This window comes from Porites lutea, chromosome 9 (assembly GCF_958299795.1).
Source record: "Porites lutea chromosome 9, jaPorLute2.1, whole genome shotgun sequence".
Taxonomy (NCBI): Eukaryota; Metazoa; Cnidaria; class Anthozoa; order Scleractinia; family Poritidae; genus Porites; species Porites lutea.
In genome coordinates, this window is record NC_133209.1 from 32,765,556 (window position 1) to 32,790,065 (window position 24,510).

Below are 24,510 nucleotides of genomic sequence, written 5' to 3' on the forward strand. Positions count from 1 at the left end.
GGTTTCTCTCCCTTCGTAGCGTAGCGTCCGGCCTGGAGAAACCACTGCTTGCAGGGTACCCCCAAATTGGTGATGGCCAACCCACGCCAAGCCTCAACCCCCTTGACCCTCCCCAACCCCCCCCCCCCCCGCCACTGCTCCCCAGCCCCATAAATTATGAACGCCCCCTTTTCTATATTCTTCAAGGATACATAACTGGAATTCCATATGTAGAATTTTGCCAGACGTGACTCACTATCAGACGGGAAGTTGAATGCCTCAAGGTTGATTTTAATATTGAGCGGAGCATTGTTGCTGATTTCATAGTGTTGGAGTCACGATTTAGATGATGTATTTAGCGAAGCCATATGTGCTAATAGCTCTTGTTCTATGGCTACTACGTTTCGAAACAGGTAAGGATCTGTGTTTAGTAGTTTTTAAATTTAATAATTAATATGAAGTCGCTTTTATAGGTCAACTTTGCTACTATTGTAACTCCTGTTTGATCATGATCATTATCTGTTTACATTTCTCGTTTTCGCTTGCAAATTACCTTACAAGAGGTACATTTATGCGTCGTAATACATTAGGTAACCGAAAATAATTCAGTTTTGATATACTACAGGGTTATTTCAATCCACGCAAATTTGAATTTGTCTACTACTTTCATGAAGACGGAAGTGCTCCACAAAATGAACTTAAATTCAAAGAATAACTAACATTCAGAGTTTATTTCCCAAGATGGCGTTCGCCTATAGTTTATTTCCTTGCCGTTTAAAAGTCTTGATGTATTTGCCACAACAAGAGGAGGACGTCAATGTTTTTTCGTGACTTTCTAAATTCTTAGATGAGTAAGGGAATCGTGGTGGGCGAACATAGTCACGCAACACAATGTCATGCAACGTGTACGTATATTTTGTTCCCCAGGGAAGTTATGTAAGAAAGGAATCAAAGCTGTTGTTGAAAGTCTTGAAAGGTACATTTGACGTTGCTTACGCATCCAGCCCGAAATTTCGAAAATTCCGGCCCAAACGAAAGCTTAATTTTAAAGTCATTTTATCACTCCTTTCGACGCCAACTAAATACGCGTTTACGTCACGCCGGAAGTGTAACTTTTTGAGGACTGATGTACCACACAGGTTAAAAGAGAGCAGGCCAACTGTGAGTCCGTGATATACCCGAATGTGGCCATGGAAATGTGAAACAAGACATATCCTCGTAGTTCATTAGTTTTAAAAGTAAACAATCAAAGCAACGGGTATATAATATAACGGACTCACTTGAACAGCTCAATAGGCCACTTTCAATAGATTCAAATTCTGTACTGAGAGGACACAAACACAGAAAATGAATAAGTATGTTTATTCATTTCCCTTTTTTGTGTGTGTCCTCTAATTTATCTAATACTCGTCATTTGAATGTGGAATTTTAATTTATCGAAAGTGGCCTATTGCAAAGAGCGTTGCGTCCGGTCATAGCAATTGTCATTATTCGCGTCCCGTTTTTTTTTTTCCTTCAGGTCAGGTTCTTTTTAAACGGCTTAGGTTGTTCCTTCAACTGCGAGGATTCACCCACTTCCATACATCTTCTATCATTGGAATTTCACATATATGATTTGTTTCACGCATTAAATTCAGATTCTATGTCAACTTTTATCCTTAGTGATTCGTACATACATTCAAATATTTCTCATCATACCGACCAGTTTCTCGAAGCCTATTTCTTTCCAGTGTAACTGGCCTCACTCCCCGGCGGCCTGGGATCAATTTAATACAACTTCTTCGCAAGTGTACCTATTGCTTCAGATTCTAAACCAATGGCTACACTTATTACACTTTGTAAACGTTTTATTAAATTGACCACTGGACTACGTTAAACAAGCTCCGTCATGTCTCTTGTGCCAACAACACACACATAATAAGGTTTAGGGAGGGACAAATTAGAAAAGTGATAGGGGTTGGTTTGGGTTTGGCTTGCAATAATTCTTTTTCCTGGCCGATTGCTGGGGACCATCACTTTTTAATGGTCAGTCTCCTGTTATAAGGAATGCAACGAAGCAATACTATGTGTATGTGCTTTGTCTAACACACTATATTAGGTGCTTTTATAATCGACATATCATTTTTTTGCCTTTGCTTAGAGGGACAGAAGGCTTGTTCTTGTTACACTTTTGAAGGTGAACTGACCAGCGGAAGATTGAACTGGGAAAGGGCAAATGAATCTTGTGAGGCTACAAATAAACACCTGGTTGTCATGGAGACTGAGAGAGAATGGCAATTTATTACCGACGAAATTGGGAAGCTAAATACAAAATATAATGAGTGGCACATAGGTTTATTTAATGCGAGTGGAAACTGGACCTGGGTCAATGGTAAACCTCTGACTTTAAACAAGTGGCAAGAAAAGGAACCTGACACTAGGGACCTTTATGTGATCATTCATAAGGACTTTCCTAGAGGTTCTCATGGGACATTCAGCGGCAATAAAGGAGTTTCAAGAGATTATATTTGCGAGCAAGAAACAGGTAAAACTAAGTCACATTTAGATGTACTCTAAAATGTGCTTGTTGTTGACTTAAAGTCAGTGAAATTATCCTTATTTCATTTCACCTTCAGACAAAGTGGCCCCTTGACAGACGGTCAACCAGAGTAACGTTTAAGGGCTTGTGGTGTTCTTATTTTATTCACTATAACTACAAGCGCAGTAATGATAATTGCCACCCAGTTCCAAGCTGTGGTTGCTCTAAATACCGTGAAAACGATGTGTCCTTCACTAATTAATTATTTTAACCAAACTTAAAGGGGTTATGTGACGCACTGACGCTATTTTGCTCAAAAAAGCTTTTTCTTTCGTCTATTGAATTAATAATAATAATAATAATAATAATAATAATTAGTGTATACTAAAACAGTGGATAGTGTTTTTCCCGCGCTCTTATTGGCTACTTAATCAATGAATATCCTGCACTATTCACTGATTCACCTCTAGTTCCTCCGAGCGAGCGACGCCAAACTCGCGTAAGTTGCGAGCAAAATGCCTTCCCGGTTTGCTGCCGTAACATTTAACCAGAAAATTTCTCAACTAATCAAGCAAGCTGTTCCCGAAATACACGAAGAAGGTGAGGAAATTCGGTGAGGAAGTTTGAACAGGTAAAGCTTTGTCATTTTGACTTGAATTTATCGATAAAACCGGTGAAAAAGTTTTCTATTACCAAATGCAAATTACGCTGAAGTCTTGCGTTACTTTATTTAGTTGACTTGTTCATAAATAAGCTTAAAACTACATTTAATAATCTTTTTCACAAAACGATTTTAAATACAAAAAGAATTCACAACTCCTTTTGTAAAAATTTCCCCGCAAGAGCTAAACAAATGCTTCAAAAGTTTTATTTGTCGGCAAGAAAAAGCGACGACGGCCGTTCGGTCATTGCGCGCCAAAATGTAATCGTTGGCAACAGTAAATGAGTTAAAAATCATATTTTTGTGCTCAATTATCTCACTGTTTTAGTACATACTAAATATTATTATAGTTATTATTATTATTATTATTATTATTATTATTATTATTATTATTATTATTATCAAATTAATTCAATAGATGAGAGAAAAAAAGCTTTTTTTTAAGCAAATAGCGTATATTTACTTCGCCGCTTCGCGGCCTCGGTAATTACCCGCACCACTATAGCCACCTCCACTTCGGTGAATAATTAAGAGCCAATGTCTGTAATTTTCGAGAATCGGTTGACAGTCGTGAATTTTTGAATTTCTTCATATTTTGCCCACATAATCTCTATAGTACACTTATTTCAAAAATCGCAGTAAAACTTGTAACGGCTTTTTATTTTTTCCTGAATCGGGCAAAGTTTGAAAAACGCCAAATCGGCGCTCTTTCGAGTATGAAATTAGCGAAAATTAAGCATTTTCTTCGCGCTCGTACATAAAAATGGGATGATATCTCTAAATGAAATCAAGTCACAAGGAAAACAGAGACTTGTACTTTATAATTCTGCAATTATCTTTAGACAAGCTGTTTAAATGTGACTGTGTTGGCCGCAAGAAGAAACACGATTTCGGCTCTTTTCAAAAATGGCAAATTTGACCTAACTTTGCCATCGAAAAAAACAACTGATACATGGAATCTCAACATGAAACAAACACTATTTTAAAGCATATCCTTTGCCGTTTCTTGTGTTAAGAAATTTTTGGCGGCATTACAAAAGTGCGTCGCTGAGACACCGAAACGTGCAGCGTAGTTTCGCACGTTGGAACGCTGAAAACAAGCTAGCCGCGAGTGTAGGCACACAAAAGTATTTGCTAATTTACCTTGTTTTACAAGGGGCACATTACGGGAAGCTCTAAAAATCTTTTGAAAAACGATTTTCAATTTGATAGTCATAAAAAAGAACTAAGTAGATTAACACTGCATTTGATTGAACGCAAGTAGCTGAAAAAGACAGCGCTGTTAAGTTCTCGTGGACTTTAAATATTGACCTCGAGTTTCTGCACCTAAAATAAAGCCGCTAGAAACGGCGTGCTAGCTCTAAATGGGATTCGACATCTCTAAGAATTACTTACCACAGTCGTTTCAACCGCAAGTGGCCGCAGTTTGCCGAAATCTTCCCTCGTTTAGCCTCGGACTAAACGCTGTGATGCGTGATGAAAGCCCGTGTGTAATTTGAGTCTGGTCACGCAACTGTACAGACAAGGATAAATCATCGCACGAGTGTACAATTAACACTGTTTTTTTTAGTTTTATGTTTTATATTCCCAAAACATGTCGAACTTAACTTGATTTTAGGATGTCACCAGCCGAAACTCAAATAAAGAAAGAAAACAAATAGAGTAAGCCGAGTCTGAAAAACTTTTCAGACTAGTTTTCTTTTATTTGCACTAAGCCTTCTGTGCCTTTGCTTGTAATAAACTAATCTTTACCCCGCTTAGCGTATAGACTTCTTTAATGAATTGAGGGATTTAGGTACACACGTATGCCATATGCAACATGAAGGTAGAGCAGGGAAATGGAAACGAGTAAAACTGTTTAAAGAAAATTGGCCAATGCTCCGCAAAAGAACATTCCTGAAAAACCAGAAATCGAAAATGGACAATGGACACATTTGATGAGCGAAATACAAGTATTTAACATGTTTAAATTACTGAAAGTAGTATTGCTTTGCTCCTCTTCAGCAAGGGCAACTTCTGGCGAGACCTCAACCAGCTGTTGACGAATTGTACTGATCCCTCGCCCCCCGAAGAGAGGCCCTTAAAGGCCGGTCTACACAGTATGGGGTAGACCAGAATGCATGTACTGTTAGCTCCCGCCTGAAAAAAAAAGTAGTCACCTGGGCCCGGTTGTTCAAACGTTGGATAGCGCTATCCACTGGATAAATCACTATCCAATGGATAAGTATTTGGGAAACCAATTGCATTATCCACTGGATAGTGATTTATCCATCGGATAGCGCTATCCACCTTTTGAACAACCGGGGCCAGGCTCTATCCGCCACCATCCCCCCCCGGCACTTGTTCGCAGGCTAGAAAATAAACCAATTCACTGACAAGTTCTTTTTCATAACGTCAAAGTCCGTAGCGTAAATGAAAAAATGCTTTAAAGTGCCTCAGACATTTTACTTACTATCTTTCAACCAAATACGTTGCGGAGAAAAGAGATAAAAGGCTGAAAACAGCCTTTCATTTCGATTTAAAATTTCAGATGGAGAATGCCCTTTTCCTAGGTCTGCACCTGCAGTGACTTGTGTGCTAAAACTACTTCGTGGTGGTATCTCTCAGGCAAAAACAACCGCCTAGCGGAGAGGAGCGAGGTGAGAAGTCCGTGGCCATTTTCGAAAAGAAAAAGAAGTGTAAAGGCAGCACCTTCGTCGCTCAGAAAACGTCTGCGTATATAATTTTCTTCAGGCCGCACAGAGTTATCAATTAATGTGCCTTTACAGACCCCTTTTTAAATGAGCAGCCAGCATGGCCAGTAGGCTGTTCTGAAACGGTACAACGTGATTTGTTCTCCGCCACCCGGAACCAAACATTTAGCGGTGGTGAGGAAAAACTTTTATTTTTATGCGCCAATTTTGTGGATCAAACAAAGTCTGCTAGCTCTAAATGTAGTGATAAAGACATGAATTGTTGTATGTGTAGGGTTGATCCTAATGGAGAACCCAATGCCAACCAACCCACCCATCTCCTCCTCCTTCCCTAAAGTAGACTTTTCATGACGTTAGCATAATCACCTGAGACATCTCGTAAAGTTCACTAAAATAATAGCAAGCACCTTCGTAGCCTGTTCACAGACCCTCTACTTTTTCATTAGAGATCGTCGATCTATTTTCTCTTTGAAGATCGTCGATTTTGCGTATGAAAATAAAAGCCGCGGGGGATTTATTGACCAGTAGAGCAAGGGGCTCTCTCGCGCGCGCTCGCTTCGCTCGCGTGCTCGTCTATTTTCGAAACGAAAGAGGAGTGTAAAAGCTGCACATTCGTCGCTCAGAAAACGTCTGCGTATATCATTTTCAGTTCAGGCCATACAGAGTAATCAATCAATGTGCCTTTATGGACCCCTCTATGAGCAGCCAGTAGGTTGATCTAGAACGGTACCACGTGATTTGTTGCACCGCTACCCGGAACCAAACATTTAGAGGTGGTGAGGAAAAACTCATATTTTCATGCGCCAATTTTGTGGATCAAACAAAGATCACCTAACGTAAATGCAGAAAATCTTACTTTTATCATTAGCATGGTCGGGTCGATGTTTGGTTATTGCCCTACATACTCACGTGACTAACAAGTCAGGAGCATACCAAGTGACTCACGACATCTTTTCGATGATCGCAATACATTCAGCATTACTGGGGCCACAGGCGCCACAAACCAAGTTTGAATATGTGCGCGATTCTATACGAAGATACAACAAAGACTTGCACCGTAAAACACTTCTACCAGGAATTTCTTTTCCGGCGCGTTACGCGTCACGCAGTTCCGGAATGTCATCTTCCCTCGTGTTGACAGATTGAAAACATATACAAACTTAACTTCGATTCTGCCGTGATGCAGAATTTAGTTAGCGGTACTGTGACCCCGTCTAGCATTTAAATTCAAGTAAGTAAATAACTTTTCTGATATTGAGGTTTCAATACGATTAAAACTATAGCAAGCGAGTATTTCAAAAATATTCCCCTCTACTAACTGTGATTTGAACTGCGTATTCGTCTCTTCATTATGGTTTATCGCAAAAATCAGTTGAAAGGAATCATGTTAAACCGAACAGAAACGCCGAAATATAATCTGAAACCGTTACAACTCTGACTAGGATTTAAATGTCGAAGTAACTTAGGTTTGCGAAGGATTAATATGCCAAGCGTTGAAACTTGCTTGTTGCACGCGCTTTCCTGGTGTCAAAATACCCTTCAGGTTTTGGTCTCTCGACAGTGCGCATTTGGAATGCCGCCAGAAACATTTTAACACAAACAACAGCAAAGGATATGCTTCAATACAGTTCTTGTTTCATATTGAAATTCCGTGTACCAACTGGGTTTTTACGATGGTGAAGTTAGGTCAATTTGCCATTTTTGAAAAGTGCTGGAACCGTGTTTCTTCTTGGGGCCGGTACAGTCACATTTAAACGGTTTATTTAAAGTTAACTGCTGAATTATAAAGTACAAATATGTGTCTGTTTTGTGACTTGATTTCATCTACAGATATTATTCTGTTTTTATGTCCGAGCGCGAAGAAAATGCTCCATTTTCGCTAATTTCATACTCGAAAGAGCGCCGATTTCGAGTTTTTCAAACTTTGCCTGATTCCTGAAAAAATAAAAAGCTGATACAAGTTTTAACGTGATTTTTGAAATTAGTGTACTATAGAGATTATTTGAGCAAAATATGAAGAAATTCAAAAATTCACGACTGTCAACCGATTCTCGAAAATTACAGACATTGGCTCTTAACAATTAACGAATGAGGCTGAGTATTTTATGAAGAATTATGGAGATCGAGGAGGGTGTTAGGCCGTAGACCGAGGCGGATAACACCCTCCGAGATCTCCATAATTCTTCATATGATAAGAAAGCCGAATTCAATAATTGTTTTATCATTCATTCAAAATAATTATTTGTTTAAAAACAAAGCTAAAACATGCTAACCTCCATCGATGTTAAGTTCACCTCCGATAGTGCACGTTTAGGGTTGTTCAACTCCGCAAATATTCTCCAAATAGCAAATGTCGCCCTTCGAGTTGTGTTGTTGCTGTTTTTGCCATGTTTTTAGCTGTAATTTCACCTAGTTCTTACTCTTGATACGAGTGAAATGTCCGCCATTTTTTGTTTTCACAACCAAAACAACTCAACCTCGTCCCCAGGTCTTCTCGGTTAACGGTGCATTAACCTTCAAGAACGCTGCATTTTTGACGTCATTTCCTCGTTAAACACAAAATTCTTCCAAATTTGGTCATCAGAAACTGGTTATGGTGAATTATGCGTGTGCTTTTAGCCAATCAGAACCGATGAAATATCTTGAATGAATAATAATTGTTATTTATTTACTTATATAGCACTATATCCATAAAAATAATGCCCCATAGTGCTTCCCAGAGATAAAAACCTGCCTTACAATATAAAAATGGTTTACAAATAGACTCTAACTAAGGATCAAAGAGGCTGGAAAAACAAAATTTACAGCCAATGTTATTAAAGACTAAGACTAAACCCTAGAGCTAGAAAAGGTTAAAAAAAAATACAACTATTCAAAAATGTTTCAAAATTAAATCTAAAACTACAACCTAAAGCTAAAAAAAGGCTAAAACAAAAAGGAAAAATTTACAGCTGTTAAGAAAAGTAATTTAAAATTTAAATCTAAAAGCACTGAAACAGAACGTACATTCTTAATTCCAAAATTAATGGACCATTTTTGTTATGCAAGATTATATTTAGGCCGTTCAATCAGAAAGCTAAGCAAAAATCTTTATTAACATATGACCAATTTACATTTCACTATCATAGACTTAAATTTTGATGAAATAAAAAAATTAAAAAGAACCTAAAATAATAACTTACAAGCTCACGCCATTATCACTTTCTAAAATTAGCGGACACACGCTTGGCTAGCGTTTGAGCGGCAGTCATCAATGAAATCCCCTTGTGGAATTTTATGGAAGGGTGTCCTGGAACCTCTTACGCAGGTGCGTACCGACCTTAAAATCTCAATGTGATAAGGTTCCTCATTTTTTTCTGAGAGCCTCTCGGCTAGGCGGTTGAAAAAGCAGTTGCAGTCGGCTCTCATCCCACCGTTGGTTCCAAAAACTAGGGGAGTGAAAGATCCCATTTCAACGTCCAGCACCCTCTGTTGGTACTTCCGCTTTTTCTCTTCCTGCTCCTTAAAGATTGTGGATGTTGCTTTTCCCTGGTTACACTTGGAGTTAACATGCGTTACTCTAACATCAAAAAATGCTGTCACTCCGCGAGACCAAAACCCCCCCGCCTTCAAGACCAGTCTTGCCTCCGGGCGGTATACTTCTCACCACAAACACACTTGCATGGTAATTCGGACAAGGGCATATTATACCGTAAACGGAGAGCGTCTCTGAATTATTGTTTATTCAGCACTAAATCTTGATCGACAAGAGGCACTGCGGTAAGGCATGAGCTCGCACCCTTGTCTCTCGATCGATTGGTTAACTGACCGCAGCAGTTCCGAGGGTAGAGTGAAATCAATACTTTCCATTCTCGATTTCACCGACGCAGTTTTCAAGGCTTGATGTTGTCTTTGTAACTCGTCCGTGGAATTCTCGCCTGCCACCATGAACATGCTCTGTGTGGTAATAGAATCTACGTGCGGTGCTGTTATTGACGTATTTAGAAGCAGCAAACTGCTTTGGAGCTTCAGACCGTAAGTCGGGTACGCCTAGCCCTCCTTGAGCGGGTGTTAACGTAACGAGCTGACGCAGTTCACTAGGGAGAGGCTCCGCTTGACCGAATAGTGTTGGGAGAAGTAAGTCGTCGATCGCCTCGTGGATAGGGTCAACGTAATCTTCAAACGACTCTATTGTGTGCATGAAATCGGAAAACTTAATTGGATTTGTAACCCTTCATTCAAACTGTTTCCAGTCGTCTTTTGCAACGAATGACAAGGAAGGACATTGATTTAAACCTTTTTTTTAATACTTTGCCTGCAAAAATCACCAAAAAAGTTAATATGGTAATAATAACAATAATAATAATGATAATAATAATAATGAATAATAATAACAAGAAGGAAAGAAGCTGAACAATAAAAGACATCGCTTGCCTATTTGACCATCGAGTTAATCTTAAAGAACAGGAAAAAATCGAAAATAAAAAGAGAGCTGAAGCGTCTGTGGAATAAAGAATTTGTGCTTGTACCGATCATCACTGGTGCCCTAGAAACAGTCAGTAAAAGATTCCATCTTTATCTAAAGAAAGCAGGACTCGACGGAAGTATTCTGCCAGGCAAAAAGCATGTTTACTGGGAACAGCAAGAATTATAAGAGGGTCTCAATGGAGTGGTGGCCTTTACGGTTATCGGCTAACGTTTTGGCTCTTTTACGGCTATCGGTTAATTTTTCTCAGTTACGGTTGACAAAAAGTTAAAAATTGATTTCTTTTGTTTCAAAGAGTTGAATATTAATAAACCAGTATTATTGGTATCTTCAAGCAAAATAAAGGTCTTATCATCTCGGGATAAAATGAAGTTATTCTTTTGAAATTTTTAACTTTTGATAGATCATACTATTTATAAAGTATTCCATTTTTAATATCATTTTACGCATAGAAATGTCAATAGTCAATTTAAAAATAATCTTTGTGAAAAAGCAAAAGCAGACACTCGAACGCCCAACTCCAGGCAGGGAGCGCGCGGGGGGGGGGGGGGGGGCGGCATTCATTATAACAGAAATGGCCGTTTTCACACTAGAGACGGATTATTCGTGTGAGATTGGTTATCTGTTTGATAATTCGCGTCAGATAGGTAATACGTCTTAATTTGAAATGGAAAGGGTTTTAATTTTGAATGAACAATCCGCCTGACTTTATCCGTTAATTTTGACGGACAGTTTGAAGATAGATTATCCGTTTCAAAAAGGCTGTGTACAGCCGCCCCCTCCCCTCAGAAAAAAAATCGGAGAAGGGGTTTCGGTGGGGGAGGGGGCGACTGTGCACAGGCCAGTCTCAGACGGATAATCCATTTCTAGTTCTAGTTTGAAAACGACCAATAACAAAATTCCCGTGTCCAATGTTTTTAATGATAGCGAAGGACTGTACAGAAAGACTGTCTGCCGTTGCCTTGTCCATAGGCCTCATTATTCCGCCCGTCTAACGCGTTTCGGGTCACGTGGTCCGAGCGAGTTTTTTTCTCAGATACGCCACCGAAATGCCTTCACCGAGGGATTGCGTGGGAAGACGCCGAACAGGGACGAGGCATGGCAATGTCTACGTTAGCGTCAGAGAAAAACAGGGAATTGTTGTTTATCGGCTGCGTGTTTTACAAACAGTGACATCTCTAGGTGTTATTTTACTAGTATTTCGACGGGACGACCTCCTGAAAATCGCAAATTTTAATCCCCAGCAAGAAGCGAGATTTTCACTATGGAAAAAATTAGTTCCCCGAGAGAGCGGCGGAAATGGAGTTTAGGTCTAGGTCACAACTAAAAGGCGCTTGGCCTAACGTGCGTACGGAGTCAAAATAGCCGGGAAATAGATAACGCAACCATAAGTGAGTTTAGCAGCTGCACCTTCCTTAAAATTAACAAAGCTAGGGAACAATTTCTTTTACGGTTAACTCTTTTCTACCCTATTTACGCCTAACGGTTAAAATTTTTCAATCTTTACGGCTATCGACCAAATTTTTGGCCGTTTTACGCCTATCGGTTAACCCCATTGAGACCCTCTTATAAGAAAGGTGATGGATACCTAAGGTGACGGGAGGTCACCTGGTACCAGGGAATGATCCGGTTGGACGACCAAGAAAACTGACAATATATACTATAGTAATAGTTCTCATTACGCATTTCGCATGCGCCTCAGTACGTTTACAAAAGTGTTACTAGTATTGATATTAAAAATAGCTACGTTGTAGGTACAAGTATTTTTCTATGTGTATTTTAAAATAATAATAATAATAATACTTCTTCTGTGGTTTATAACAGGCAACTAACAAAATGCTTGTTTGAACAGGAAAGTTTTTAAATTAGACTTAATAAAATCTGAGTTTGGGATATGTCTTGGTAGTTGATTTCACAACCGTGGTGCGTCAGTTGAAAAGTCTGTCTCTATAAATATGTAGTAAGATTAGATCTAGGCATAGCTTTTGTTAGTGCTGTTTGATAGCATTTGTCATTTTGTGTATGGGTCAAAGGCACTAAGTATTAACCTCTGCACTCAATTGACCTAAAGCGTGTTCACTGTACAGCTATACCTTTGTGACTCGCCCGTTTAACTTTACTGGCTAACGTCTTTGCATAAAGGTGGTCGCAGCGGCCAGCCGCTTAATCGCTTAATTGAGAGGATGCTGCTTGATCAAAACTCACTTAAAAAGTCTGGAAGACATTTGGTCCTTATGTTGTTGTTGTTTTAATTGACTTTATTTTTCCCTTACAGATAACTGTAAAGGAAACAAAGCTGACAATAAATCTGTCTGTTTGAGACGATTATCGTTGCAAGTTTTATTCAAGACTAAGTTCCCGTATAAGTTATGTTTTGAACTTTACGTATGAAAATATCAAACGCTTTTTGTAGCCGTCGTAATACACTCTCGCCGTCAGTAAACTGTGCCTGTTCAAAATACCATCACCGTCCTTCACCGTTTCCGGGAAAACAATTAAAAGCTATTTCTACGGTACAGATCTGAAAAATAAAAACGGTTCCTTGCATCCTTACGGTGGCCTACATGTTAAACATAAACTTGTTTTCGAGAAAACCTGGCAAAAGTGTTGACCAATCATAGCGTGCCATTTACAAAAGTACGATTTCAAAATAAAAACAAACGACCGCGTTGCATCAAGGTTGGCAATGGGCCTTTAATTAACTTTATTTTTTCCAAATCTTTGTTAATGGCGACGTAATTTATACTCCAACTTGTGAGGTATTGACCCTAAAAAAACTCTATCGAGCCACCTTAATTAACTTTATCGTTTTCCCTTACAGATAACTGCGACATAACTGGCAATAAAAGTGTCTGTATGAGACATGATAATGTGACGAAACCTACTAAAACACCGCAAACCAGAACAACCTCATCACATGAGTTCACCACCACAGAAACAGACAGTACAAGTTCAGCTACTCAACCACCGGTGCCAGGTTTGCCAAGCACCATGCTAATGCCTTTTCATTCAAAGTTGTTGCCGAATTTGATAGGGAAAGTATCGTTTGCTTCGAAACGCCGGAAAAACAAGTTTGCCTTTTAGAAATATTTTCTGAAAGGGAATTTATGTCTTTTTTTTTTTTTTGAGAACGTTAAGGTAATTTTTTCAACGGAACACCTTATTCTTTGGTTCGAAACGGCTCAGCCGGAGACATTGGAGCTGAGGGACTTGTCAGAAATTAGCAGGGGGGAGGAGGGGGTGGGAATTTTAAATGTGGGTTCGGAAATGAGGTGACCCATCCCTGCAATGGGAGGGAAATTTGCTAACCATCCCCCTCACCTTGGCCTAAAATATCATGACCCCCCCCCCCCCCTCTTATATAAATGATAAAATCTAGTTCTTGCAATACACTAGGGTGAGTCAGTATTATGAAAGCTCAAAATATATTTCTAATCTATTCTTTGTAATGCCATATACATACATTTTAGGTGACAGCATTAAGAGTCCGACACTCATTCTGACAGCTGACCACTCGACTCTCCTATTTCTCCCAGGTTTTTTTTTTTTTTACAAAATAAAGAACTTCTTATTTCTTCTGTGAGTGAACCTCTACATGATCACGAACACATATTTGCATGACCCTCCCTCTTTTAACGGTCCATTTTTCATGACCCCTCCCTTTATTTTCTGCAGTCTCAAAAAGTTGTGACCCTCCCTCTGTTTCCACCCCCTGCTAATTTCTGACAAGTCCCTGAGTAAAATTCATTCATCATTTTTTCAAGTTTCATCATCAAAGCAAATGAAAAGGGCTAAAAACTATGGGGGGTACATGGAAAGCTCGAAAAAACTGAAAAGTAATAAATAGAGGAATGTTTCAATTGCAAATTTTTCAAGCCTTTTTCCACTAAGAAATACTTTTAAAAAATAAATTAAGCATGCGGCTTGTAACGAAGGTCCCTTTTCGGTCTGAAGGGGGGACTTGAATAGTTGAAAACGCTCGGTTTTAGTTTTTTCTTTTCTTCCTTTTTTAAGGTTTTGAACCTTGCAATGAACATGGATTTTAAGTTAAATACGCGAATAAGATGGACATACGATTTACTGCGCTTTTCACAAACATGCGAACTCTAAAGTTCAAAGCCGCCTTCAGAATTGCGTTTTTCGCTGCCGTCAATCATAATTACGATCACAAACAACGAACCTTGAAACACAGAAACACACAAAACGCATCAGAATCCACCAATCACAAATCACAAACCTTGACCTTTTGAACCCGTTAAAGTAAAGTTTTGTTTCCTAAGAGGTCCGTTAAGATGATTGACGGCAGCGAAAAACGCAAACGTCAGTTGGCTTTTGAACTTCAGAATTCGCATGTTTGTGAAAAGCGCAGTAATGTATCGCGTGTATCGTACTCGCTTATATCACATTTTTGTTTGTTCTCTATAGCATATTCAAACCCACGATTAGGCTACGAGGATAAATATGACACAATGGTTGTAGTAGCGGTAACGCTGGCAGCATTGTTATTCATCGCACTGATTGCACTTGTTGTAGTGTTGTTTCTGTGGCGCAAAACAAGACAATCAAACGGTAACTTAATCGTACAACTGAATACTGTGTCATTAATTGATGTTAATAACTTCAATTTAGACTATTTCCTTTTAATTGTTAGCTGTGTTTTTGAAAGGAATCAGAGCCCGAGGAGACTCCTTTGTAGTAATGATACAATAAATCGGTTGCGGATCTGCTCTTTGGAAATTATATGATAGTGCCTTCTATTCCGATAATTAGGTTTTAATTAAACAGCTCTTCTTTTTTTTTGTTGCTTTTTTTGTTTATCTCAGTAAAGCTAGCTCTAAGCAATACATAATACCTAATTGGGTTTCCGTCTGATAAGAAATACTGTAAGTGATACCCTGAAAATGTACATTTTTTTATATTACAGTCTATACCCTTTACTCTGTGACGTTATTATGTCACGCACACAATTCACGTGACTTAGTTTAGCCAATTGTGTCAGATTATTCCCGGCACACTTCACTTGCAAGTTGTTGAAGCTTGAAGCTTCGCTTTCATCGACGTCTTGAGATTCCAAGTGCCTTTTGTGCCGTTTATTTGAACTGAATCTTAACATGCATGGTGTCAGAAGTGGGATGGTGCTCTTTTTAATTCAAAAGAATTTTCAGCCTTTGCCACAATGTCAAGTTTGAACACGTTACCAGTCTTCCAGAGTATACGCTGAGTAATGGCAAAAAGGAAAATGCAATTAAGACACAGCAAAAAGTCTGATAAAGCGAGGACCAACTCAGATATCAATCCAGCATGCTTTACCTGTCAGGCTAGAAACCCCAACCAAAGGTTACGAAGAGTTAGCCTGCTTAAGGGATGTTTGGTAGACGCACCAGAACAGCGTGCCGACCTCAAGAGAACTCCTGAAACCCAAGTTATTCAGAGATGTCAGAGAGAGGATGCTGGAAAGGAAACAAGTCCAGACACGCTATTAGAACCGAAAATGCGAGCTTCACGAAGCAATTGATGTTCATGCTACGTTATTGCGAGCTTTGGCAACCACGTATAGCTGCAAATAGCATTCGTCGAAAAGTGTGACAATAGCCTAAAATTGTTGGATACTTTTCGATCTGCTGAAGCAACCAGCGCTCACCTCAAAGCGATTGGCGGGAATCATCACATGCAGCACAGCATTGGAAATGTCAATTTCTTAAACAAGCCTGGAACGTCGAATGTGCTACCCACGCAGCAAAGGTCAGAAGCCCCGTTAAAATAGCCCCTACAGGAGCCTAAAGAACAACTATTTAAATGCTGTCAACATTTCTGAAGAAGTCACGTCAAGCAGCGCACTAAATGTCCCTCGTTTGGAAAGTTGTACGGTAAATGTCAAAAGCCAAATCATTTCTCAGAAATGTGCCACAGTGGTGAGGGTAAATTAAGGTAGCTGTCCTTGGAGCGGTGTTAACCCGGTCGATTCAGAAAATTCCTCCGAAGGTGAATTACAGTCCTTAACCTTTCCCACGAGTAGCGGTAGAGGGATGATTTGGGCCGTTTTGGTGTCTAGTAAGTGTCTAGCAAGGCCTAGTGAATGACGTTACCTCATTAGTAAAACATATGTGTCTATAGTCACTGTCTTCCTGCATACTAATTACTGTCAAACTCAGAAAACTGTGAACACCTGAAAAATTTCAGGAATGCTCATTGTGTACTGGTCAATCGAAATAAAGTGAGTATGTCTAAATGTCGCGGGTCGCGTCTCGCGGGTAGAGGCAGCGGGTGCGGGTGCGGGTAAACATAAATCACCAAATTTAACATTAAATTATCAATAAATTAAAGGAAATTTGATTATGTTTCAAAGAAGATTTGCAATACTTTTTTTTGTTTTTGGTCAACAGGTCATAACGAGGAAGCCTAGTTATTTAAAGCTAACTAAGGGCGATACAAAGGAAAAAGACACTAAAGAAATATCCACATGATTAAAACTACATTGGCTAGTTAAATTTGCACTAAGTAACCGAGCTACTGGCGTTTGGCCGGTGGGATTTGTAGGGGAGAAGGTTAACGTTCTGATAGAGATAAGAAGAGTATCTCTGGTTCACGTTCTCTCCAAAGCTTGAATTTGGTTATTTTATGTAGTTGTTTTGCAGACTGCATGACTTTTTCAAAAGTCATTCAGTGTTTTTTATGGTTCTGGTATTGCGCAGGAGCTCCCGCTCGACGCCAAGTTTGGATTATGTGATGACTTATCTTGGTGGTTGATTCAAAAAACCTTCCGGGGATTACACCCACTCCCCTACCTTGTACGCCCAAGGGTTTAAGGTTACTTAAAGTTGCAATATTACAAAAAAGTAGTTGGCCCTTTGCTGACCTCTATATTACCTATATGTAGCAGCGAAGTGTATTGAAAAGGGAGTGTAAAAATTCAGTGCCCGCTTTAAACAGACGAATTCCCATTAGACTGTAAAACTTACTTTAACTAATACTTCTTTTTTTCTTTTTTCTGCAACTCAAGACAAATAAAATTATTTGGGGGGCATAAATGCGTAATCTAGCAGTTGGGTTTTTATCATCACCATGTTGCGAGTGATCAGTCTTAAATCTTATTTCCTCCATGCCTAAGTAAATACGCCAACAGTGTTGCTCAGTTTTTCGAAAAATCAAAATTTCGTCAAGACCCCCTTCCCCCCCCCCCCCCCCCCCCAAGATTTGAAAATTGGCAAGTGAAACGAGGGTTTAGCGCTGTGATAGGTTAGACAGAAAAGAGTTAGGGGGTAATTACATGAGATCGGGACGAACTCAGGCCGGTACAAATTGTAATTTTTGCAGTCGTTTACATGAGACCGAGACAAAACGATACGTTGATTACAAGAGACCGGTACAAGCTCAAAAACAGGAGATTCTTGGATCTATATAACTCTCTTAAGTCGATTATTTAACATATTATTCGCTGTCTGTCCTAACTGGTAAAAATTTACGTCAATTACTACAGTGAGTAGAGAAGTGAGATTTTACTGCTCCCAGAAAATTGTAAACTTAGTCTAACGCTCATCTGGTGGCATGTTAAATGCACAGCATCTCATATTGGAGCAATCCCTTAATTAACCGAAGCATATATTCAATTGAAGCTACTTCCAAGTCTTGTTTACAGTTATTCATAGCAGTGTTCTTATTTTGCGCGGAAAAAGCAAAAATGATAGAGCCATACCAAGAAAAATTGCTATTAATGGACACGGTCAGAGATTTATTTCCGTTTTACATGAGAACGGTACAGCCTCAGACCGGTACAAAAGTAAGACCTGTTTCGAACGTCGTGCCACTGCCGTTGTAAGACTGCAGCAGGACACTAGCACAACTTGGTTTCAGACGTCGAATTTAGTTCAGTCGAATAGAACGGCTGTTGCCACACAAAAAAAGAAACGGTGTAGCAAACTTTTATATGAATTGAGTTAGGCACGGCGGTAGCACGACGTTTGAAACCAAGTCGAGCTACTGCCGTGTGGCTTGCCGTGCTACACGGCAGTAGCACGACTTGGTTTCACGTTAGATTTGTGACAAACAACATCAGCCACACTAGTAACCTGTACTACTACAATCAGACAACGGGAAATTCGAAATTTAATGTTTTGACACCATTAGACCATTTTTTTCCCCGACTTTTTAAGGGCTCAAAACATGGTTCGAGTTATCAAGGGTAAAATTACATAGAAATGATCTGAGGGAAACAAAAACTACTTCGAGTCATTGACTAGACCTTGCTAGACACTAACTAGACACCAAGCGGCCCAAATCATCCCTCTACCACTACTGACACGTTAAGGAAAAGAGAGCCTTGTTGAAAAGAAAATCTTCGCGACAATGGAAATCGCAGAAGAAAGTGTTCAGACGCAGATTGACACAGGCGCGTCATATCGTGTGTTGCCTGACACGTTTGTGCCTCCAGGAAGAATGATTACTTAGTCTGACCGTACTTTGAAGATGTCATCATCATTATCTCAATTAGGTCGATAAGCCGGTTAGGTATACACCAACCAGTTTCAATCTGAGGAGGTTTGTTTGTGATTTCCTTGTATAGCTCATAGGGGCCTGACTGTAGCCTCTGCACTAGTATCTGCTTTGATCTGTACATCCATCTCAGCGATTATGAGATCAATTAAGCTCTAGATTTTTTTCGAGTACCGGAGACACTATCCAGCTCAACAGATCCAAAACAGGTGTGCACATCAATGGGGTCTCATGTTCCACGGCTGCAACTTGTTAACCTTCAGCACTTAAGTCTTTGCACACCTTCTTACATTTGTTGCATTTTTTCCAAGTGAAGGCCTGGCAGCGAGATGATTGAGTAAATGGGTGCTTGTTACCACAACACTTACAGGAAGCGAGCAGTTGTCCTTTCTTCAACCTTGAGGTTTCTAATAGAGTGAAGTGAACGTTCGGTACGAGCAACTTTTGGTGTGTTAAACTTGTACTTCTGGATGTACGGCAATAATTGTGAGTAGCTTGTCGCGTCAAATCTGGCACTCCCTCAGCAGTTCGCCTCGCAATTCATCTGAAAAAACTCCTCCCAGGATACGATCATGACACCAGTCGCCCAGTAAATTACATTTTTAGCACCCTGATACAATTCCTTTAACTTGTGCATGACAGACATCTTTGTTTTTGTCACCAGTGAACCCAAAGTGGCTGTATACTCTTTGATGGCTTCCGGTCCAGCATAATGTAATAACTTATTCATCTTCAGTTCGTCCGCTTTATCGTCTTTGCCTTTATGACAAGGAATGTCTTAAATCCGCCAGTTCTCAGCAGCATTAGCGTCAGGCGCCGAATTGACCATGATCGAACGGACATCCGTGATTCTCGATTGGCCATCATGAACACTCCGAAACAACTCAACAAGAAAAATGTTTGTCCTATCAACTCGTTCTATACTTTTTCACAGTTCACTAGCTGTCATCCCACCTCTTGCCGAGAGCTACTGTATTCCACTTAGCAAGTCAAAACACAACGCGCATGGTCACCTGCCAGTCAGGGGCTCCTAAAGGCGATCCCCGAAGGTTCCAATGCTACAACACATGCTGAGTATAGTTATTATTATAAAGATTGAAAGGGATTTGAGCAAATTGACCAGACAAGACTTTTTATCTTTAGACTACAGAAATTTCCACTGACATTAGCGTACATTATAACCTGCTGACCCAATATTGTTATAACCTCTTTTATTTTTCTTCTTTTTATTTATCTTTCTTTATATAGATGCAAGGGACAAAACTGCTGAAAGGTACAGTCCCTGCCAAAGTACAATCTCGCCTGAACTTCATAGTTGCAAGGACAAAAATTAAACGCAAAATGTCTGGATGTCTATTTACGCCAAATACAACCCACCACTGCCCCTTCCCAGCCCCCTGCCCCCAGCAACAGCAGCCACTAACACTACAAACACGAAAGTAAATCTAAGTAACGGGCTGCTTATCGACCCGGAAAAAGAGCCAATAAATTCCACTTGACTCAAACTTTGCATTTTGTAGAGACAACCCCATCTGTTGTCCCGTTGAGATTTGTCTGTGTTTAAGCATCACGGCATCATAGCTAAACATAGCGTGCGTGCGTTCAATAGTGCTTCTCCAGATTCACTTTTCCTTTACGACGTCAAGCACAAGTAATATATTTCAGCAATTTAGAACTCACAAAACTTTATATTTCTATGAACATCGATAAATTACAAGTACAGACTACCTGCAAATATCGAAGCTCATCGAGCTAGGTCATGGAGACGTATCACTTACCCTTAAATTAAATCAATACAAACTAAGAATGTTGCATTGTACTTCTCCAGGATTGAACTTGAAATTCAGAATACCTCATTGTTGAATCCAGCGCAGGGTGCCCATAGACGACAGAATGGTGTGTCTCATGAAAACGACGAGGAAGGGTGTGAAGACGAAATTGTACAATCTGGTGGGACGGAATGCGGATACGCTACCTTGCATCATCCTTCAAGAGTAAGTTAAATCTCTCATTTAAATCCAGACTTTTCAAGAACGTACTCGTTGATAGTGAAGGAAACGAAGAGTTGTAATGTCTCTACTATTCTTTATTATTATTTTTTATACTTTAGTACTAAGAAATTTCCAGCTGTTGGCAATTATCTTTGCCCAATTGTTTGAGACTTATATCATTTACCTATACCGACTCAGTATTTATCGTACCTAACTGTGACGTACAGCATGCATATAGTCTGTAGCGACTGTGATACCGTTCTGAAATATGAGAGGTCTTTACTGCCGGCGTAAATGCGAAGTTGAACTTGAGTCAGTTAATCGCAGTCATCATACGGCCATTAAGGATGAAGAGTGGATTGGTCCATGTTGATGGTCACTTCTGTTCGTTCTTTGATGTAGGAATAATGCCCCAGGCAGTTAATGGCGGTTAAGTCGCAGGTGTTTCGGCGGCATGTGAGACCTCAGTACAATACTCGTCAAATTTTGTTAAAACAGTAGAATAAAATTGGGGATTTGTTTTTGTCACGCCATCTCAACCAACTTTTTAAACGTTTTTCTGAGTTCACTTCTTCTCTTCTTCCCCAAAGTTTAATTCGTGCATATTTGCAAATGGGGACACGTGAATCAACATTCGGGATAGCGTAACGTGACAAGTGTTTTAACAATTGTGACGTGTAGGTTCAACTGTCCAGTTGATATAACGAAAATGGTGTGCCACGTAGGTGTCGAAGTGGGGAGAAAGGGTGGTAAAATTGAACGCTTAGCCTCCATCTGAGTGGAAGGAAATCTGGGTTGCGTTAATCCTGATGATCATGATGATGATGATGATGATGATGATGATGATTACGATCAGACTGCGTGCAATGCATTCCATTCGTTCTTAGTGGAGCTTCAAACGAAGCTGGCCACATAATACGAGCCGTGCATGCGTGTTAGCATAGAATATAAAACGGCAAATCAGTTTGCCGTTTTACATTTTATACAAGTTGTTGTAATATTGTACTGATTACAGCTGCTAGATCCGGCACCACTCAACGGTTTGTCGCAGTGGACTTAATGATATTTTATATTATGCGTATCAGCAACCTGGAGATTAGGATTGCGGGCTCCTCTTGTTGCCCGCCATTATTATTATTATTATCATTATTATTATTATGGCAGTACAAACGTCTGGATGTCCAGAGTAAAAAATAAAAGCTTTGGCAGGGCGGCAAACTGTAACCAGCAACAGCATAGACTAAAATTAAAATCTTGTCTCTATGCCGATGTTAATGGTTTTCTGAATCCTTCAATAATAACTGGTGAAAATTATCGTCCAGATCTTCTTTTCCTAATTCAGTCCAAGTGCCTATATGTTGTAGAATTAACAGTCGGTTTCGAGTCTAACCGTAATAACAATGCAGTGCGTAAAAAATAAAAATAACTGAACTTGATCAAAGAATTCGAAATGAGCAGAAATTACAGATGTTTGAAATTTGTTATCCTCTCCATAAGCTCCCTTGGCGTTTTCTCCGACGAATGTTCCACGTTCTTAGACATGATGAATGACATTGGCATTGAAAAAAAGCAGCAACATTTTATATTAATCAAAACAATGATAAATATAGCCATTAGAGCAACATATTAAATCTTTTGTTGTAGAAATAGGAGTTGGATAGCCTAGTCTTAATGAAATTTTGATTTTTGAATAATTCAATCTCAAACAGCCAATTGTAAAGTGCCTATACGTAGTGACATTTACAATTGTACAATCAAAAAGGCAAATAAAGTTTCCATTATTATTACCATTATTATCATTATTATTTCAAACAATGATGCTCCATAATTTGATGAATAAACCACCTAAATTTATACTTTATTCCTTTTGTTTCTATCATTTCAGACACCAGGCGATGGCCTCTACACCTCTCTTACGTCGTGCGACTCAGCGAACAGTGACAGAGGAGCCAGCAATGACTCGCCCATATATGTCAATCAAGTGCCTTCTTCGGAATACGTGAATGGGTGATTTCTGGAACTGCAAATCTGGCTGCTTAGATGGCTGAATTAGCGGGTGGTGCTGTTGTTTTTTTTGGCAGTGTACTTTTAGATCTCTATAATTGCTTTCTAAGCGGCGCTATAAAATTTGTATCCGTTCGGTCATCCTAGACGAACTTAAGTCTTTTCGAAATTACGAGGGATTCACAATTATTTTCCCGAAAATTTTAGATGCAATTTAGCGTATTACAAAGGGGAGAATTTTTCTTATTCCTTTTTCCATCACATTTTGAATCCGAAAAAATTAGGTTTCCTTTTTTTCTACGAAAAATAGTTTAACCTGGGGAGTGAAATCTTAGGGAATTTATTAGATGAGCTTCGAAAATTGTACATAAATAAAACGGTCATCTAGAAATTTTTAGCCGTCCTCAAGTAATAGAAATTCTAGGCAATATTTGCTTCTCCGAACAGATATTTTACAGAAAACAGTCGTTGGGTGCCCCTGCACTGTACCTAGAAATAGATAGACCTTTAATTATCTTGTTTCATTTTTATATCTATTAAATATCAATAACAATTAGTTTTCACTTGCTTGATATTTTCTTTTTACATAAAGCCCCGTGCAAACGGACGCAACATTGTTGGCCAACAACTCGCAACATTGTTGGATGTTACATGTTGCGCCCGTTTGCACACCCTGTTGCATGTTGTTGGATGTTGTAGCGTGTTGTTGCGCTAAGTTTGAAACCGACCAAACTTTTCAGCCAACAATTCCCAACATTTCTTTTGTTCCGTGATCGCCGAAGCGTAGCGCAACAATGTTGAATCCGTTTGCAAAGCTCTTCCAACATTGTTGGGGCCACGCACGCTCATTACGCATGGATTACAAAGACTTATGAGTTTTATTCTTCCCACGATGCACTGCAGGTCCCAAACTTGTTGGGAGTTGTTGCATCCGTTTGCACCCCACTGCCAACACGCACCCAACAACTCCCAACATTGTTGGCGGAACAATGTTGGGAGTTGTTGCGCCCGTTTGCACGCAGCCTAAGTTATTATCATCAAATGTAGTATGTATACTTTCGTTTTTAAAATACAGGACATTGTCACACATACACATTTATAAATTAACATAAAGTGGCAAAAGCAATGAAATGGCAAATTATTCACATTTTTTTCTGCCCCAAAGGATGAATTTCAAGACTATTACTTGAGAGTAACAGCTGTTGTCATGCGCGGTTATGGCGGCCCTTCGGCGGCCCCGCTAATTTTTGTAATTTTTTGTAGTTTTTGCTTTGGTTTTCCTCTTCTTTTTGGCTTTTTTTCTGTAATGGTACCATCCTAATCTAAAGAAAAAAGATGGATTGTGATCCGTCGAAACTGTTAAAAGACATCGTTAGGACAGCCCTGGACGAAATGCTGGAAACAAATTAAGCTAGCTGCACTGCTGGATAAGAAACTAGAACCCTTACATTCATTGACGAGTTTTATAAACTAGAAATTCGAGGACATGAAGAAGAATATTTCTACTCTGGAAGAGAGAAATGCGGTTTTGATAAAGGAGAATAATTTCCTCAAGTAAGAGAGCTCCCGTATGGCAAACGCGATGAACCAAATGAAAGCTGAGTTTGACGATCAGGAACAATATATCCGGCGTGACTGTTTGGAGATACGATGGATTCCCATGTCAGCGAAAGACGATACAAATCAAATTATTAAAAATGTTGGGTCAA

General features: G+C 39.5%; 2 protein-coding genes across 2 annotated transcripts in view; both read left to right on the top strand.

The window, feature by feature from the left end:
- Positions 1-24,510, top strand: part of LOC140948510 (uncharacterized) — a 74,887-nt gene that overhangs the window by 44,432 nt on the left and 5,945 nt on the right. The gene's annotated exons all lie outside the window — the stretch shown is intronic.
- Positions 144-23,357, top strand: LOC140948508 (uncharacterized). The gene is made up of 7 exons (XM_073397754.1): positions 144-392; positions 2,120-2,503; positions 13,138-13,293; positions 14,742-14,885; positions 20,055-20,079; positions 20,635-20,800; positions 22,683-23,357. Exons 1-7 carry the CDS (start codon positions 326-328, stop codon positions 22,806-22,808), a joined length of 1,068 nt encoding a protein of 355 aa, XP_073253855.1. The 5' UTR covers positions 144-325; the 3' UTR covers positions 22,809-23,357.

What these genes read in the sequence shown, in the direction of transcription:
- LOC140948508 (XM_073397754.1), top strand. Translation starts at nt 326, where the DNA reads ATGATGTATTTAGCGAAGCCATATGTGCTAATAGCTCTTGTTCTATGG. An exon ending in GCTACTACGTTTCGAAACAG is followed by an intron (nt 393 to 2,119) that starts GTAAGGATCTGT and finishes GCCTTTGCTTAG; the next exon opens with AGGGACAGAAGGCTTGTTCT. An exon ending in AGGGACAAAACTGCTGAAAG is followed by an intron (nt 20,080 to 20,634) that starts GTACAGTCCCTG and finishes GTACTTCTCCAG; the next exon opens with GATTGAACTTGAAATTCAGA.